Source organism: Protopterus annectens, chromosome 12.part0 (genome assembly GCF_019279795.1).
Source record: "Protopterus annectens isolate FY-2018-M chromosome 12.part0, PAN1.0, whole genome shotgun sequence".
NCBI classification, from domain to species: domain Eukaryota; kingdom Metazoa; phylum Chordata; order Ceratodontiformes; family Protopteridae; genus Protopterus; species Protopterus annectens.
The window spans coordinates 932,150,032-932,166,130 of record NC_056746.1 but is presented as its reverse complement, the minus strand read 5'-3'; the positions used below and the strand labels follow the sequence as shown (position 1 = coordinate 932,166,130).

At 43.0% G+C, this 16,099-nt stretch overlaps 1 protein-coding gene across 1 annotated transcript in view; it reads right to left on the bottom strand.

The window, feature by feature from the left end:
* Positions 1–16,099, bottom strand: part of NDUFS2 (NADH:ubiquinone oxidoreductase core subunit S2) — a 488,454-nt gene that overhangs the window by 290,034 nt on the left and 182,321 nt on the right. Inside the window, exons 10-11 of the mRNA XM_044089959.1 lie at positions 2,969–3,098; positions 2,204–2,299 (exon numbers count right to left, since the gene is read on the bottom strand). Coding sequence (XP_043945894.1) covers positions 2,204–2,299; positions 2,969–3,098 — 226 coding nt within the window. The remainder of the gene's footprint in view (positions 1–2,203; positions 2,300–2,968; positions 3,099–16,099) is intronic.

Genomic DNA, 16,099 nt, shown 5'->3' with positions numbered 1-16,099 from the left:
CTTACAAGACACCTGCAACAGCTGGAAAGACCACAGAAGTACCTCCCCCAAGAGGATCACTGGCCTCAAACAGATGCCCTATGCAGCTCGACTGAAGAAACTCCAGCTGTACTCAGTTGCATACAGCCTACTCAGAGGTGATCTCTGCCTGACATACAAGGCCATGTCCAACCCAGAACTGATGAACATGCTCCACCTAAAGAAAACAATATCCCCTCAAGCCACACGCTCTAGGGATCTAAACCTCACCACAACAATAAATAGGAAACGCTGGAGGGATAGATTCCTGTCCCAGAGACTTCCCATGCTCTGGAACAGGATTCCAATCTACATTAAGCAGAGCTCCTCGCTAACCCTCTTCAAGAGAAACCTTGACGAGTGGATGGAAAACAAAGTATACACCCTGGGGATCACTTCAATGGCTCTGCTGGACAGAGGCACAGGGAACTAATCTAAGGGGGCGGCGAAAGCCAACACTTTCGGCTAGGCTTATAAATGCCTTCGGGCAGATAGCCTAGTACCTACATATGAACCCATGAGCATTTGGTTTTGGATGGGCCTACTCATATTCTAGTCCTATAACCATATCAATATTCAATTTTAAAAATTCTTTTAGGACCTTTTCCATGAAAAGGCAGTCTTCTTTATACAGTATGAGCATATTCCCTCCCTTCTGGAAAAAATGAACACAGAATTATCAGAAGAAACGAAATTGTAAAAGTAAGAAATGGTAAGACGGGGAAGAATCATACCACCACAGGTCTTCGCTGGTATCTTCCTACATATACATCTGCTAAGCATGTCTGACTTTCTTCTATCACCTGCCAATCTTCCTCCCAAGGATTTTTTCTCTTAAAAATATTAACTTTTTTTTTGTCCCCTGAGACCTCATCCTTCAGTCCCATCCCAGTGCCCCATGTACATGATGCGTCTGCTAGCCATCTCTCCTATCCCTTTACTACTAGCACTACTCTAATATTGCTGGTTTGAGTCGTGGATCCTATATGCCCTTACCCAGCTCCCTTCCCCCACATCACCACGCCTGTTAACTATGTCTAAGTCAATACTCCTCTTTGGACCAATATAATTAATGTTTTAACCCTCTTAAGACTTTGACTAGTCTTTTATCAGAACAGCCCACTGAACTTCTGAGTGCTTGCATTGCCTCTTTTTGCTTTGGCTGACATTTGCTCTTTTTGAGGGTCATATTTCTGAACACACTAGTCTTAATTTTTATGCAATTTTCCAGGGACCCTGCACACGTTTTTCCCTTTCAAAGGTACAATCTGCCTTTCATAAACACACACACACACACACACACACACACACACACACACACACACTGATTTTGCAATGTCATTTCTGAATCTTCCAAACTGTCCCCTCCATCATTCCTTCCAGCTTACACCATAATGCTGATATTGGAAAATACTTAATTCATGCCTAAAATTCAGTACGATGACTGAATGGCTCGAGTCTAAAAACAGCATACACTGCGAACCATATCTATATGGCGTTTACATTTCTCCAGATGGCTAAACCCTCTGGAATGGAGTACAAACACTAACTGTTTGAGGTACTCCACATTTGGCATCAACAGATGGCTCTGCTCTTATGTATGCCTAAGTAAAAGTATTTCAGTAGGAATACTTAAACTGCCAGTCAACAATATCCTTTTGTTCCATATATTCATTCATTCTCTTTCTGTCCCTTGGTATGGAGGTCAGGAAATGACATTTGTTTAGCAGTGTGCTAACGTGCCTAGTTATCCTATGGTGATATACACAGTACTTTTTCCTTTCTAAACCTGCCCAGCGATGACTGTCTTGACAATTCTTTCTCTTGTGGAGTAAGCTCTTTTTTAGATAAAATTTCATTTTTAATAGCTTACAGACTATTCTAAAATGACTGCCATATCAGTTTTTGTGAACTACATTTCCATGATTATATCAAGTCTTTTAACTAGTGCAACATGTTCTGGAAACTTCTAACTCAGGCTACAGGTACAAGTAGTAACTTCCCTCCATTTGAGGAGAAGCCTTCTTTTCAGACCAATGCTTTATTTTCAGTCTCCAGCATTTGCAGAACTTACCTGGTTCCTAAAAAGAGAAACAGCACTTTATTGTTTAAGACCTTTGAAGAGAAGAACAAAAAGTGATAAAGCAACCTGTAACAGAATGAAGATGGTCTCTGAAACACTTGCCTTAGGAGCTTCCACAGCAGTGTAGGTGGCCCCAGGAGGGACTTGGTAACCCTCAGTATACAGTTTGAAATGGTGAATTAAGGATTCCATTGAAGACTGCAAAAGCAAAAAGCAAAGCATACAAACAATTTAATACACCAGAAATGGTACCCAAACAAAGAACACAGAACAAAGAAGCTACTTAGCCTATAAAACATTGATTTTGTAAAGCACTGCAATTCAGATCAACAAATAATTTACAGATATGAAACCTACCTCAACAGTAAAATCCAACACTTAGCACAGACTAGGTCATCCACTCACAAAGCACTCCGCCCTATTTCCACACTCTGGGTTAAGTTCTTTTTCTTTCTCGTACACCATGCAATTCTAGATGGTTTCCAGTTCCTGTCCTTTTGTTTCAAAGCATTTTTTGTTTCATGCCTCCAATATGGCTAACTAGTTCATGCCAGACTCAGCCCATCTCATCCCTCTGATCCCCAAAACTCTTACGGCCATTCTCCCCTTATGCATTTTAAGTGGCCTCATTTAATTTACAGTTCCTCTTATGGCTTGCCTCTACTTCTTTTCCCCTCTCTCCATTCACAGTCTGGACAAGTTTCTACTCAGTTTCACTGACCCACTCCTTCGATCTCTCCTAGAGTCCCTACACACTAAAGTTCCCTCTAGTACAAGTTGTGTTATATAACCTGACCACAGACTACATTTTGTGTTCACCTCCCTTTTGTTCTCGCTTCACACCTTTTTATGTATATTCACACATACCTTCATTTCTGCTCTCTTTGGGGGTGCAATCTTTGCATCATCTACTTTGATTTCACCTTCAGGCATCTTGTTTAGACACTGTAGAATGATTCTCAAAGACTGCCTCATCTCCTCCACTCGAATGAGGTAGCTGTGGAGGAAAAACATCTCTCACTTATACAGGAAAAAGCAGAGTACAAGATGCTGAGTGGTGGCAGTAAATACAAAAGCAGCAAATCATACTTTTTACACGCAGAGAAAGAAATACCATCACAAAAGTACAACTCTAATTTTTACTCCATGGAGAACAGTCACGTAACTGTATGATAGTGCATTATGAATTAAATATGGTCTGTAGTACTATGTGTAAGACAAAGTCGGCTGTATTAGTCACAGCAACAGGTAGGCAACTTCCAGGCTAAAAATGGGCACCTCAGAAAAAAAAAAATCTCAACACATAGTAAACAGCTGACACAGAATATAAACACTTGTCCAAAATACAACAACCTGTGTTCCAGAATGGATTCTGTGGAAAACAGCAGACAACGAAAGACCTTGTCCTCAAATATTTCTACCAAATGCACCACCCCACTTGTTAGTCTATCCCTAGTCAAACCTGACCATCTCACTGTGATGACTTGTATGAAAACCTGCTCTGTTCCTCACCTAATAATGCCTCTACATTCAGGATTACTCCAAAACCATTCATTTACTATTTAACGATCTGACAATCGCAAATAGCACAGCTTTCCAGAAAACTTTGTAATCAAGGCTGATATCTACACCTCTGAATTATACCTCCTCTTGGACAGATTCACTGAGACACCATACTAATCTGGTTTAAGCAAAATGGAAAGTTTAAAGCTAAACCAATATGGTGGAACTACCACATCAACAAACCCTTGTAATACTGAAAAGCTTCTGAACACCACTAAAACATGCTCACTTCATCACTATAAAAGGGATTTAAATTAGTAAGCATGTTTTACAGACTTATTAGGAAATGAAAGTCCATCTATGAAGTTAGGGTTGTACCCAATTCAAAAGCCAACAATGCCTTCTACAGTTATATTAGGAAGCTTAGAAGTAAACAATATTTCTGTACTGAACATGATCCCAAATGGTATCTCCTCTGACCCCAAAGTCGTTGTTAATATACTTCTGGACAGTTTCTATTCCAACTTCACTTCATCCATTAACCATCTGTCCTGTTCCTCTCCCCTCCCCTACCTCACTTACTGCAAGTCAATTTGGACCAAGTCCTTTTGGCATTTTCCAAAACTAAAAATACTACCCCCATGGATGCTGACAATATCCCTGAATGTCTCCTGAAGAACCATTAAGTGCCACTGAGCAAATCCCATTCATCAACTCAACCACTGGTTAAGTCTCAGAGGTATGGGGAATGTCACATGTGGTGCTCTTGCCCAGGTCCATTATTCTCAATAGTATTATTCACAAGGATAATAACCGGAGATGTACCTCCCTAGACTATATGACGAGACATCATAGAGCTCTTGGAATGGGTGTCTCAGGCTGGTATTAGCCTAGCACCAAGCAGCATTTTACCTTCTCCAAGGATGATGCCACAATATGAACAAAAGATGATTGATTTTAGTAATTGGTTTAGCTTCTGGTGTCATTCTAAGGGGGTACAATACTTGTCAGCATGGAAGGAGATGGTCAACATGCCATGCTACTTTGTCAGGGATGATCTGCACCTCTCCCCTCTAGGGTTTCGAATATTAGTTAAAACAATAGAGTACAATGCCCCTTTTGGAATGTACCTCACAAGACATCTGCAGCAGCTGGAAAGGCCACAGAAGTACCTCACAAAGAGGATTACTGGCCTCAAACAAATGCCCTACACTGACAGTCTCAAAAAACTCAATCTTTACTCCGTAGCATATCGCCTACTCCAAGGTGATCGCTGCCTAACATATAAAGCTATGTCAAACCCAGAGCTGTTGGACATGCTACACCTAAAGTAATCCCAATCCCTCCGAGCTACACGCTCTAGGGACCTAAACCTTGTCACCACAAAAAACAGGACATGCTGGAGGGATAGATTCCTGTCCCAGAGACTTCCTATACTCTGGGTACAGGCTACCCATACATTTCAAGCAAAGTTCTTCATTAGCACTCTTCAAGAAAAATCTTGATGAGTGGATGGGAAATAGGAAATGCACCCCGGGGACCATTTCTGTGTCTCTGCTCGACAGTGGCACAGGAAAATAACTTTCTTGGGTGGCGTTAGCCAGGGAACCTTGTTGACCAGGCTTATGTAGGCCCTTGGGCCTATAGCCTAGTACTGACCTATGAACATTATCTTCCCTCATAGTGCCTTTTTTTAGGCAATGCCAAACAAAGTACTTCTGACATAGCAAATCAAAACCAAGAAAATCTAAAGGTATTACTGCTCATTGCTAGGAGTCTAAATAAAAACCTCCACTCCCTAGAAGCTCTCTTTACTCTATAGAATGCGGACATCTGTGCAGTCACGGAGATGTGGTTTAAAGCTGCGAAGAGCACAATAACAGTGCAAGGTTATAGTGCCTTCCACACATTTAGGCCAGCTACGTCACAGGCAGAAACTAAAGGTGGAGGTGTCTCTATTTATATCAAAAATAAATATATTTCAAAGCTGGTCAAACTGGACAATGCACTTGAGCTGCTCCATGTTCAAATCACCATAGGTAAAATCCAGTATCACTTCCTTGTAAGCTATAGGTCCCCCTCTATGACCCAGGAAACCCATATCATGTATTTAAACTTATTAGAAACACTAACCATCCAACCCAATACCATATTCTTGGGTGACTTTAATTACCCCACTATTAACTGGGAATCCTATACGACACCAAACATACATAAACAGAGATTCCTGGATTTTGTAAACACAAACTCCCTGGACAAGATAGTCAGTACACCAACCAGGGGTGCAACCATACTGGATCTGGTCCTTGCTAATATGGGAGGCTGCTGCATACCCCCTACTGTAATGCCTTCTCTGGTAAAGTCAGAACACAAAATGGTCTCCTTTGATGGAAAAATAAAACCTGGACCGCTGCTAAACCTGGAATATTCAGAAACTATTCTAAGGCGAACCTCCTGCTATTAAGTGAGAACCTGGCAAAATGTCAAGCCCCCATAAACCATGAGAACACTTCCACTTCTACGGAACTGTTCACAGAAACTCCGTACAAGCATGTTAAAACTAAAAAAAGCCACCCTGGTGGAATCACAAAATCAATCGGATGTATAACAGGAGGAAGAAAAAAATGGCAAAACTTAGGAGGTGCAGCACCCAGCAGGATAAATGCACTCTCGAACTAAAACAACTCAGAGGACAAATAAAGTCTACAAAAGCCGATTTAAGGCAAGTTTGGCCTCCCACACCAAGGACAACCGCAAACCATTCTTTAGCTATGTCCACAACCTCAAAGGCAATACACAATTGTGCGCAGAGCTCACTGTAAATGGAACCACCTATACTGAGCCAGAAGATATAGCAAACCTCCTGGCTGATAAATTCAGCTCTGAGCTTATGCCTCTCTCGCCCTCAACCTAACCTCAGAAATACTATCAGTAGGAAACAGGTCCTTAATGCTCTTAGACCAAGGACACTGCATCAACGGACCCAGACAATATCCCTGGATGCCTTTCTAAATAGCATGAAACATGACCTATCAGGGCCTCTGGAATTACTATTTAACAGTAGCCTCCCCTCTACACAAATGTGGGCCATCTACAGATCCTGGAAACTACAGACCCATAAGTCTCACTAGTCTTGTATGTAAAAGCCATGGAATGAATTATCATGGAGACGATCAACAGAGAAATAGTAAACCAGTTTGGTTTAGTCAAAGGCAGATCATGCCTACTCAACCAGGTGGACTTCTTTGAGAAGATCACCAAAGCAATGGATGAGGGCAAAATTGTTCACACTGCCTACCTTGACCTGGCCAAGGCATTTAACACAATACCCCCAACTTGGACATTGTTGACAAACTCAAGTGGTACGATACAAACCCATATATCAACCAGTAGACAGACAACTGGCTCACAGACAGGAACCAGAAAGTTAGGATTGGAGAGTCCATCTTTACAAAGATGCCAGTCACAAGCTGAGCCCTTGGACTGCTCCTTTTTGGCATTTACTGCTCAGAAGTCAAGGCCAATGTCAGTGGTCTCTGGCTGATTAAATTTGCAGATGACTGCAAATTAGAAGCAGTCATTGAATCTCACACTGACACAAATGTTCTCCAGGAGGGGCTGACACAAACAACTGGTGTCAGAGCCATGGACTAAAATTAAATGCCAAGAAATGCATATTAGTATCCTTTGCAGAGTCATGCACCCCTGGTAACTATCATATTGACAACACACCCCTTAGAGATGACCCAGTAGTCAGGGACTTCAGGACACACACATATAGTAATCTAGCCTTTGATAATCATGTGTCTACAGTGGTGAGGAAATCATCCTATGTTGCGCAACTTATAAACAAAGGTATGGCATCCAAGTCTAAGGAAGTCACTGTTCCACTGTATTTGGCATTCATCAGAAAAATCATTGAGTACAATGTCCCCTTTGGTATGTACCTAACCAGGAATACCTAACAATAAACGTCCACATGGATTCCTCACTAAAAGAATACAGGGTGCAAATAGTACGTCCTATGCAGGAATACAGGGTGCAAATAGTACGTCCTATGCCTCAAGGCCCTATCCCTGTATTCTGTCTCCTTAAAGCTTTTGAGGGGAGATCTATGCCTGGCATACAGGGCATTAACAGAAACCTCTCGGATTGATCTCCTGCATATCCACAAAACAAACAGTACCAGAATTACCTGTTCTAAATAATTAAACCTCACCTGCGATATAAATAGGACCGGCTGGAGACAATGTATCCCAGAGACTACCCTGTGTATGGAACAGGCTCCCCCCATCCATGTGAAGCAGAGTTCCTCCCTAAAACAAAGTGCAACTTGGACTACTGGATGGGAAAACGGAAAATTCATCCCTGGTTTAGCACCAATGTCTCTAAAAGTACAGTTTTGTACCTACCATAAATGTAGATGTTCGAGTGTTCACCCTGCTGCAGTCATCACACTTGGGTTATCCAGCCGTCAGGTGGTCCCGCAGTCGGCCCGAATTCCAAAGTCTCGGTCTGGCATCGGTTGCGGTCGCTTCTTCCCTGACATCAGTGTGCCAGGGGTATACAAGAGGCATCAGATGCCATTTTCTTCAGTTTTTCTTGCCCCAGATGTCAGGTGCCCCCAAAAGGTAGGCAAAATATATATATACACACACATATGGCTATATATAAAAATAAAACAAAACCCTTAGGTACAAGCAAATACACCACAGAGGTAGAATAGGATAAAGTGGTAGAGATAAGTTCAGCTAGTTCAGAGGGGATGGGGGGAGGGTAACCTGGACTGCAGCAGGGTGAACACTCGAACATCTACATTCATGGTAGGTACAAAACTGTACTATGTTCATCATGTTACCCTGCTGCAGTCATTACACTTGGGTTGAATCCCAAACCTAAGGAGGGGAGGTGGAGTCAAACAGGGTTAAAAAAAGCTAGTAGGCCCTGCAAAACTGCAGTGGCAAAACCAGCTCTTGTCTTAAAGAGGTAAGTGATAGTGTTTGGTGAAGGTGTGCACTGAACTCCAAGTAGCAGCTTCCAGAATATCCTTGGTTGGCACTCCCCTGAGAAAGGCTGCTGATGTAGCTGTAGCCCTGGTGGAGTGGGACCTAATGTTAGCAGGTACTGGTTTCCCATGACAGGTGTAGCAGAAACGTATGCAATGTCCTATCCATTTAGAAATGGTCTGTTTTGAGATGGCTTTTCCTTGTGATCCTGTAGCATAGGCTACAAAGAGCTGGTCAGTTTTTCTGAAAGCCTTAGTTTTATCCAAGTAGTAACGTAATTGCCTGTGAATGTCCAGAGAGTGCAGGAGTCTTTCTCCTTTGTTCTGGGGATTTGGGAAGAAGGTGGGCAAGTGAATAGTTTGGTTTAAGGCCACACTGGATACCACCTTTGGCATAAAGTAAGGATTAGCTCGTAGAGAAACTCTGTCTTGATGAAAAATGAGGAAAGGCTCCACTGCCATTAGTGCCTGTAGCTCTGAGACTCTTCTAGCTGAGGTTATTGCTAGTAGTAGGGCAGTTTTCCATGAAAGAAATTTTAAGTCAGTTGAAAAAGCTGGTTCAAAGGGTGGCAGTGTAAGCTTTTCCAGGACAAAGTTGAGATCCCAAGTAGGTGTTGGAGCTCTCCTTGGTGGTCTTAAGTTCTTAGCCCCTCTGAGGTACTGTCTTAGGAGTGGATGTGAAAATAAAGGAGGATCCGTGCTGTAATGAGCTGAAATTGCTGAGGCATGGATCTTAATAGATGAAAAGGAAAGTCCTTTGTGTAAAATCTCAGTTAAATATTGTAGAATCTGAGGAATGTTGGGCTCCAGGGGATTTAGGCCTTTAGCCTGGTTCCAGGCGCAAAATCTTTTCCATTTGTCTGAATAGGCTTTTCTGGTGCTGGGCCTCCTGGCCTCCAGAATGACACCCATAACAGCTTTGGATAAAGGTGTTGGCTGGTTGTTTAGGTAATTTGCCATGCAGCCAGGTTGAAAGTCTTGAGCTGGCTGTGCAGAATCAGATTGTCTCGCTGGGTGAGCAGGTGAGGAATTTGTGGCAAAATCCATGGTGGGCCCTGGGCCATGTTCCTTAAAATTGGATACCAGTGTTGGCGTGGCCAGTCTGGTGCAATGAGAATCATTTGTGGCCTCTCTAATCTGACTTTCAGCAGTACCTTTGCTAGAAGAGGCAGTGGAGGGAAGGCATACACTGTTAATGTTTTCCAACTGAATGAGAGGGCGTCCACTTTCCAAGCCAGTGGATGGAAGGTCCTTGTGCAAAATTTTTGAAGCTGGTGGTTGTGGGGGCTTGCAAACAGATCTATGTCTGGGCGTCCCCATTTTTGAGCTATCATTGCAAATACTTGTGGCTCTAGTTTCCATTCGTGTGGATCCATGATGTTTCTGCTTAAGTCGTCTGCCAATGTGTTTTTCTTTACTGGCAGGAATTGTGCTTGTAATTGAACCTGGTAAGACAGTGCAGTGTTCCACAAGGTCATTGCTTGCCTGCACAGAGGGTAGGAATGTGTGCCCCCTTGCTTGTTTATGTACCACATAACTGTGGTGTTGTCTGTCCTTAGTAGTTGTCCTGGGTGTAGAAGGTCCTTGAAAGTTGTTAGGGCATTCTGCACTGCTAGCATTTCTTTTTGATTGATATGCAGGTGTCTCTGATCTGTAGTCCATTTGCCCTGAATACACTGTCCTGCCATGTGTGCTCCCCAAGCATAGTCCGATGCATCCGTTGTCATAGTTTGCCTGGCTGTGGGTAAGGTGAAAGGCTGACCCTTGTTGAGGTGACATGCCTGTGCCCACCATAGAAACACCTGTTGAAGGCAGGGAATGAGTGGAATCATTGTTTCCAAGCTGTGGCGAGTCCATACACTTTTCAGGTACCATTGTAATTTCCTCATATCCAGTTTTGCAAATGGTATTAGTAGTATGCAAGAGGCCATGAATCCCAAGGCCTGCAGAATTTTTCTTGCAGGGAGTTGGGTCTTTGTTGCCATTATTTTGAAATACTGAAATAGCTGTCGTTGTTTGTCTGGCGTGAGATAAGCCATCTGGGCCGTTGTATTCAAGCTGGCACCCAGGAATATGTTTTGTGAGGGCACTAGTTTTGATTTCTTTTCATTTACTGTGTACCCTAGGCAACTTAGAAGGTGTTTGACAAATGCCAGATGCTGTAAAAGAATGTCCTTGCTTTCTGCTTGAATAAGGCAGTCGTCTAGGTATGGGTATATTTGAATTCCTCTTTGTCTGCAGTATGCAATTACTGGTGCCAGGCATTTTGTGAAGACCCTGGGCACAGTAGATAAGCCAAAGGGCAGTGCAGAGAATTGATAATGCGTTGAACCTGCAATGAAGCGGAGGTATCTTCTGCAATTTTGTCTGACAGGGACATGCAGGTATGCCTCCTTGAGGTCCAAAGTGACTAGCCAAGCATTCTTGCCCAGCATGGGAAGAAGCTGCTGTAGTGTTAGCATCCTGAATTTTAGCACTTGCAGGTAGGTATTCAGAATTGAAAGATCAAGAATGGGTCTCCATGCTTTGTCCTTTCTTGGAACTAGGAAGAGTCTTGAGTAAAATCCTTGTCCTTGCTCCTGTGTAGGTACCTGTTGAATGGCTCATGTTCATGAGGGCTGTAATTTGTTTTTGTGCCTCTGCCCATTGATTTGGTGGCAGGTTTGGCATTCCTTTGATCCTTGGTAAGGTATGAAAGTGGAATCTGTATCCTTGAGAGACAATGTTTAGAACCCATTTGTCTTTTGTGATAATGTGCCAGCTGTCTGCAAAAAATGCCAGTTTTCCTCCCAAGGGTGTTGCCAGGAGAGATTTGCTTGGTAGTTTGAGGACAGAGTCATTGTGTCTGCCTTCTGCTAGCTTGGGGCCTGTCTTCTCCTCCTTTCTGGGTAGCAGAACCCCATTGGCGAGGTTTGTAAGGGCCCTGTGACTGACCTCTGCCCCTAGGGCATCTGTATTTGCCCCTCTGTGATCTGTCTGAAGCTGGAAAGGACCAATTTTTTGTTGGCCAATTTCTGCTGAAGCGAGGGGGTTATACCTGCAAGAAATCCTTGACCGTTTGCATAGATTTAGCCTTATCCTCCATTTTCTTTAAAACCTCTTCTGCTTTGACACCAAATAATACATCTTGTTGTAAAGGTGCATCTAATAATTTTGCTTTAACATGGTCAGGGAGGGTTTGCTCTTTTAACCAAGCATGTCTACGAATGACAGAGCTAGTAACAGCTGCTCTACAGGATGCTTCCAATGAATCAAATCCGCATTGTAAAGTATGCTTGCCCACCTGTTCAGCTGCATGCAACAGCTCCTGCATTTCCTTGAACTCAGGCTGTTCTGAATGTGTGCTCATTTTTTGTTTTAATTGAGACATTAGGAATTGCTGATATTTCAACATGTGAAACTGACAATTTAATGCTCTCATAGCCAGAGCTGCAGAGGTGTATATTTTCTTTCCCCATCTATCTAGGGCTCTGGAATCTCTTTCAGAGGGCACAGGATTTTTAGCCATAGAAGCTTTTGCTCCCTTAGGACCCTGGGATATGGTTTCTGAGTCAGCTATGGGGCTTTTATAAAGGAATTTGTGTGAGTCAGGTACTCTGTAGTATCTGTCTGGTTTGGCTGGAGCAGGAGGTAGAGAGTCTGGATTTAGACTAGACTTCAAGTAGACATCATCCACAATATCTAAAACAGGAGGGATAGCAAGAGGTCTGTGCTGGGGTAATAAATGGAACTCTCGGAGCCTTTTCTTAGAATCAGAGTAATCCTGGCCTTCCCAGTGGAAATGTTCCCTCATGGTATGTAATGTTTCCCCCGAAGGAGTAGTCTTCAGGGGGAGATGCTGAGGAAGTAGAGTCTTCAGCATCAGAATCCTCATAAGGTGGAAAAGTGTAATCCAGTTCCTCAGAAGAGTCTGAGGAGAGAGAAAACTGGTCAGAGGATGCATAATCCTCCTCGTCTTGGTCTTTTATCAGGAGGGGGATGGGAACCCCTGATGAGGGTAATTAAATCTTCAGCCATCTTAAGCATCTGTTTCTTAGGCATGGGGCCTTGACCAGTAGATGGATGAACAGTTTTCTTAGACTTTAAAGGAGTTTTAAGCTTAGCATAAGATTTAATGGGGAGTGTAGTTGGTCTGAAGACACCTTCTGCAACCAAGGGTGTTTCCTCTGCACCGGTGTCTAATTCTGCTCCGGTGTCGGTAGATGGCTGCATCGGCCTAGTAGACTCTGCTTGGGAGTCGGCAGCTGCCTGGGGTTCCAGCTCTGCAGTCGTCAGGGGCTGCGTAGGCACCTCACTGAAAACCGGAGAATCTGCGACAGGCCCAGCTGAGGCCTCGGGGTCTGGCTTATTCCTAGGCTGCCTGTCCTTATCCTTGCGTTTTTTATGAATTGCGGTTGTTGGCTGCTCCGAAGGCATGATATAATTAAATTTCCTACCAAAATAATGCCGTGCGAAGTCAAAATGGCATTTGATAGTGCGTTTATTAAACCTAGCACAAACCCGACAACCTGTGACGTCGTGGTCTGGGCCTAGGCAAGGAATACAATAGGAATGGAAGTCCTTATGAGGTATTTGCTTCCCACAAGAAATGCAATTGTTAACTTTTTCTGACATCGGATTGAGGCAAGAAAATGTTCCCCAACGGGGTACTTAGCTTTATTGAAGACTTCGGACTGAAATTCAAAATCGAAAATCTCAGGTGTCGGCCGACTGGCACTTGCGAACTGCTTCTGCTTTGGACACTGTGCGGAAAGAAAGACTTAAGAAAATGGCGCTGGATGTCTCATATACCCCTGGTGCACTGACGTCAGGGAAAAAGCGGCAGCAACCAACGCCAGACCAAGACTTTGGAATTCGGGCCAACTGCGGGACCACCTGATGGCAGGATAACCCAAGTGTGATGACTGCAGCAGGGTAACACAATGAACATCAGGTAACCTGTAATGATTTATAAACCAAAAAATGCAGGTAGCACTCCCACAAAGACCAATACATATGATCGAAAGTGCTACTGGCAAAAGAAATGAATGAGCGAATGCTGAACCACTTGTAATTTATTAGAAAACAGCAGTTAAAATACCATAAACACTTTACAATAAAATTTAGTGTTTTCGTCCATATAAATCAGACTTCTTCAGATGTGTGACCTAAACTTCATTACAATTATTTTATATTTAACCTATAAACCAAGAACCAACACATTCAAAATTCCAATTAAGGAATGAACCAATGCTGAATTAGAACACATAAATATTCAAACAACCTGTAATGATTCATCTCACAGGCCTATTCTTACACTTATCAAGAGTACCAGAACTGGTCAGAGATTCGGGATGCATGGCTAGGCTTAAAAAGGTCATTGTGGTCATTAGCCTACTAAACATCCATGAACCTATGATATGAAAATGAACTAAAATACTGATATCAGTGACCTTGTATACCTGGATACACACTAGTTCAGCTTTGTAAAACCCAGATCATGCTTATTCAACCTAGCTGAATTCTCAGAAAGGGTCACAAATGCCATGAACAAAGGGCATACAAGTCCATACTGATATCTGCCCCTTGCCAATACCTTTGAAATTATCCCCCATGCTGCGCTTACTGAAAATCTATTCCAACTCAACCATTTGCCCATACACAGGTTGCTGAATAGGTAATGAGCTGTCTGACAGAAACCACACAGTTCAAAGTCAGGGATATTTGAATTAGTCAGAAAATATGTCACCAGTGGAGTTCGCACAGGGCTCTACCTTAAGCTCCCTCCATTTTGGTATACATTTTCTCAGACATAAAAAAGCTGATAACAAGGGACTACAGCTAACTAAGTTAGTTGATTGCAAATTGGGGGCAGTTATCAAATCCCCTCTGATATTCAAAATTTCCCAGGCAAACAAATGCTTAGTGTACTACTCATGAGTTTAGCCTCAACACCAAAACATATAGGATAGATCACCTTGGTACTATTTACAATTAAGATTACATTTCACTTAAATATGACAGTCATCAGGGACTTGGGTACATATGTTGATATCAAATTCTCGTGGCTTTCAAAGTACCTCTTCAGGGTCCAAAGCTGTCATGGCCCCATTTTGTTCATCCTTACTAGGCCCATTATTGAGAATAATGAACCCTTTGAATAATGAACCCTTTGAGTGCCTGTCATTAAGCAACTAAACCAACTTGACATCCCTCATTTCCTCACGAAAAAGATGTCAAGTGTCTGTACCTTTGGCTACTCTGATAGACAAAAAGTTTTATCCCTTTATTCAGTGTCATACATACTTCTGAAGGGCACTCTCCGCTTAGCTTCTGTGCTATGAACAAACCAACACTTTTTGAACTCCCTCATTTAAATATAATCAGTGCTAAAGCAACGTATTCTAGGGACCTAAAACCCATGCCAATACATCACCACCACCAGATGGTATGACAGATACCTAACTAAACACATCTCCATTTCTAAACAGGGTAGCAGAGTACTTCCCTAGCAACTCTTAAAACCAGTCTGGATGGGTGATTACAAGTTTTCACTGGGGATAAGTGGAGGAAGTCTGTTTAATCCTAGACATTGTACACTTCCCTCCAGTACTGGGGATGTGTGGAGGAAGTCTGTTTAATCCTAGACATTGTACACTTCCCTCCAGTACTGGGGATGTGTGGAGGAAGTCTGTTTAATCCTAGACACTCTACACTTCCCTCCAGTACTGGGGATGTGTGGAGGAAGTCTGTTTAATCCTAGACATTGTACACTTCCCTCCAGTGTTGGGGATGTGTGGAGGAAGTCTGTTTAATCCTAGACATTGTACAACTTCCCCTTCAGTACTGGGGATGTGTGGAGGAAGTCTGTTTAATCCTAGACACTGTACACTTCCCTCCAGTACTGGGGATGTGTGGAGGAAGTCTGTTTAATCCTAGACATTGTACACTTCCCCTTCAGTATTGGGGATGTGTGGAGGAAGTCTGCTTAATCCTAGACATTGTACACTTCCCTCCAGTATTGTGGATGTGTGGAAGAAGTCTGTTTAATCCTAGACACTCTACACTTCCCTCCAGTACTGGGGATGTGTGGAGGAAGTCTGTTTAATCCTAGACATTGTACACTTCCCTCCAGTGTTGGGGATGTGTGGAGGAAGTCTGTTTAATCCTAGACACTGTACACTTCCCCTTCAGTATTGGGGATGTGTGGAGGAAGTCTGTTTAATCCTAGACATTGCACACTTCCCTCCAGTACTGGGGATGTGTGGAGGAAGTCTGTTTAATCCTAGACACTGTACACTTCCCTCCAGTACTGGGGATGTGTGGAGGAAGTCTATTTAATCCTAGACACTCTACACTTCCCTCCAGTATTGGGGATGTGTGGAGGAAGTATGTTTAATCCTAGACATTGTACACTTCCCCTTCAGTACTGGGGATGTGTGGAGGAAGTCTGTTTAATCCTAGACACTCTACCCTTCCCTCCAGTACTGGGGATGTGTGGAGGAAGTCTG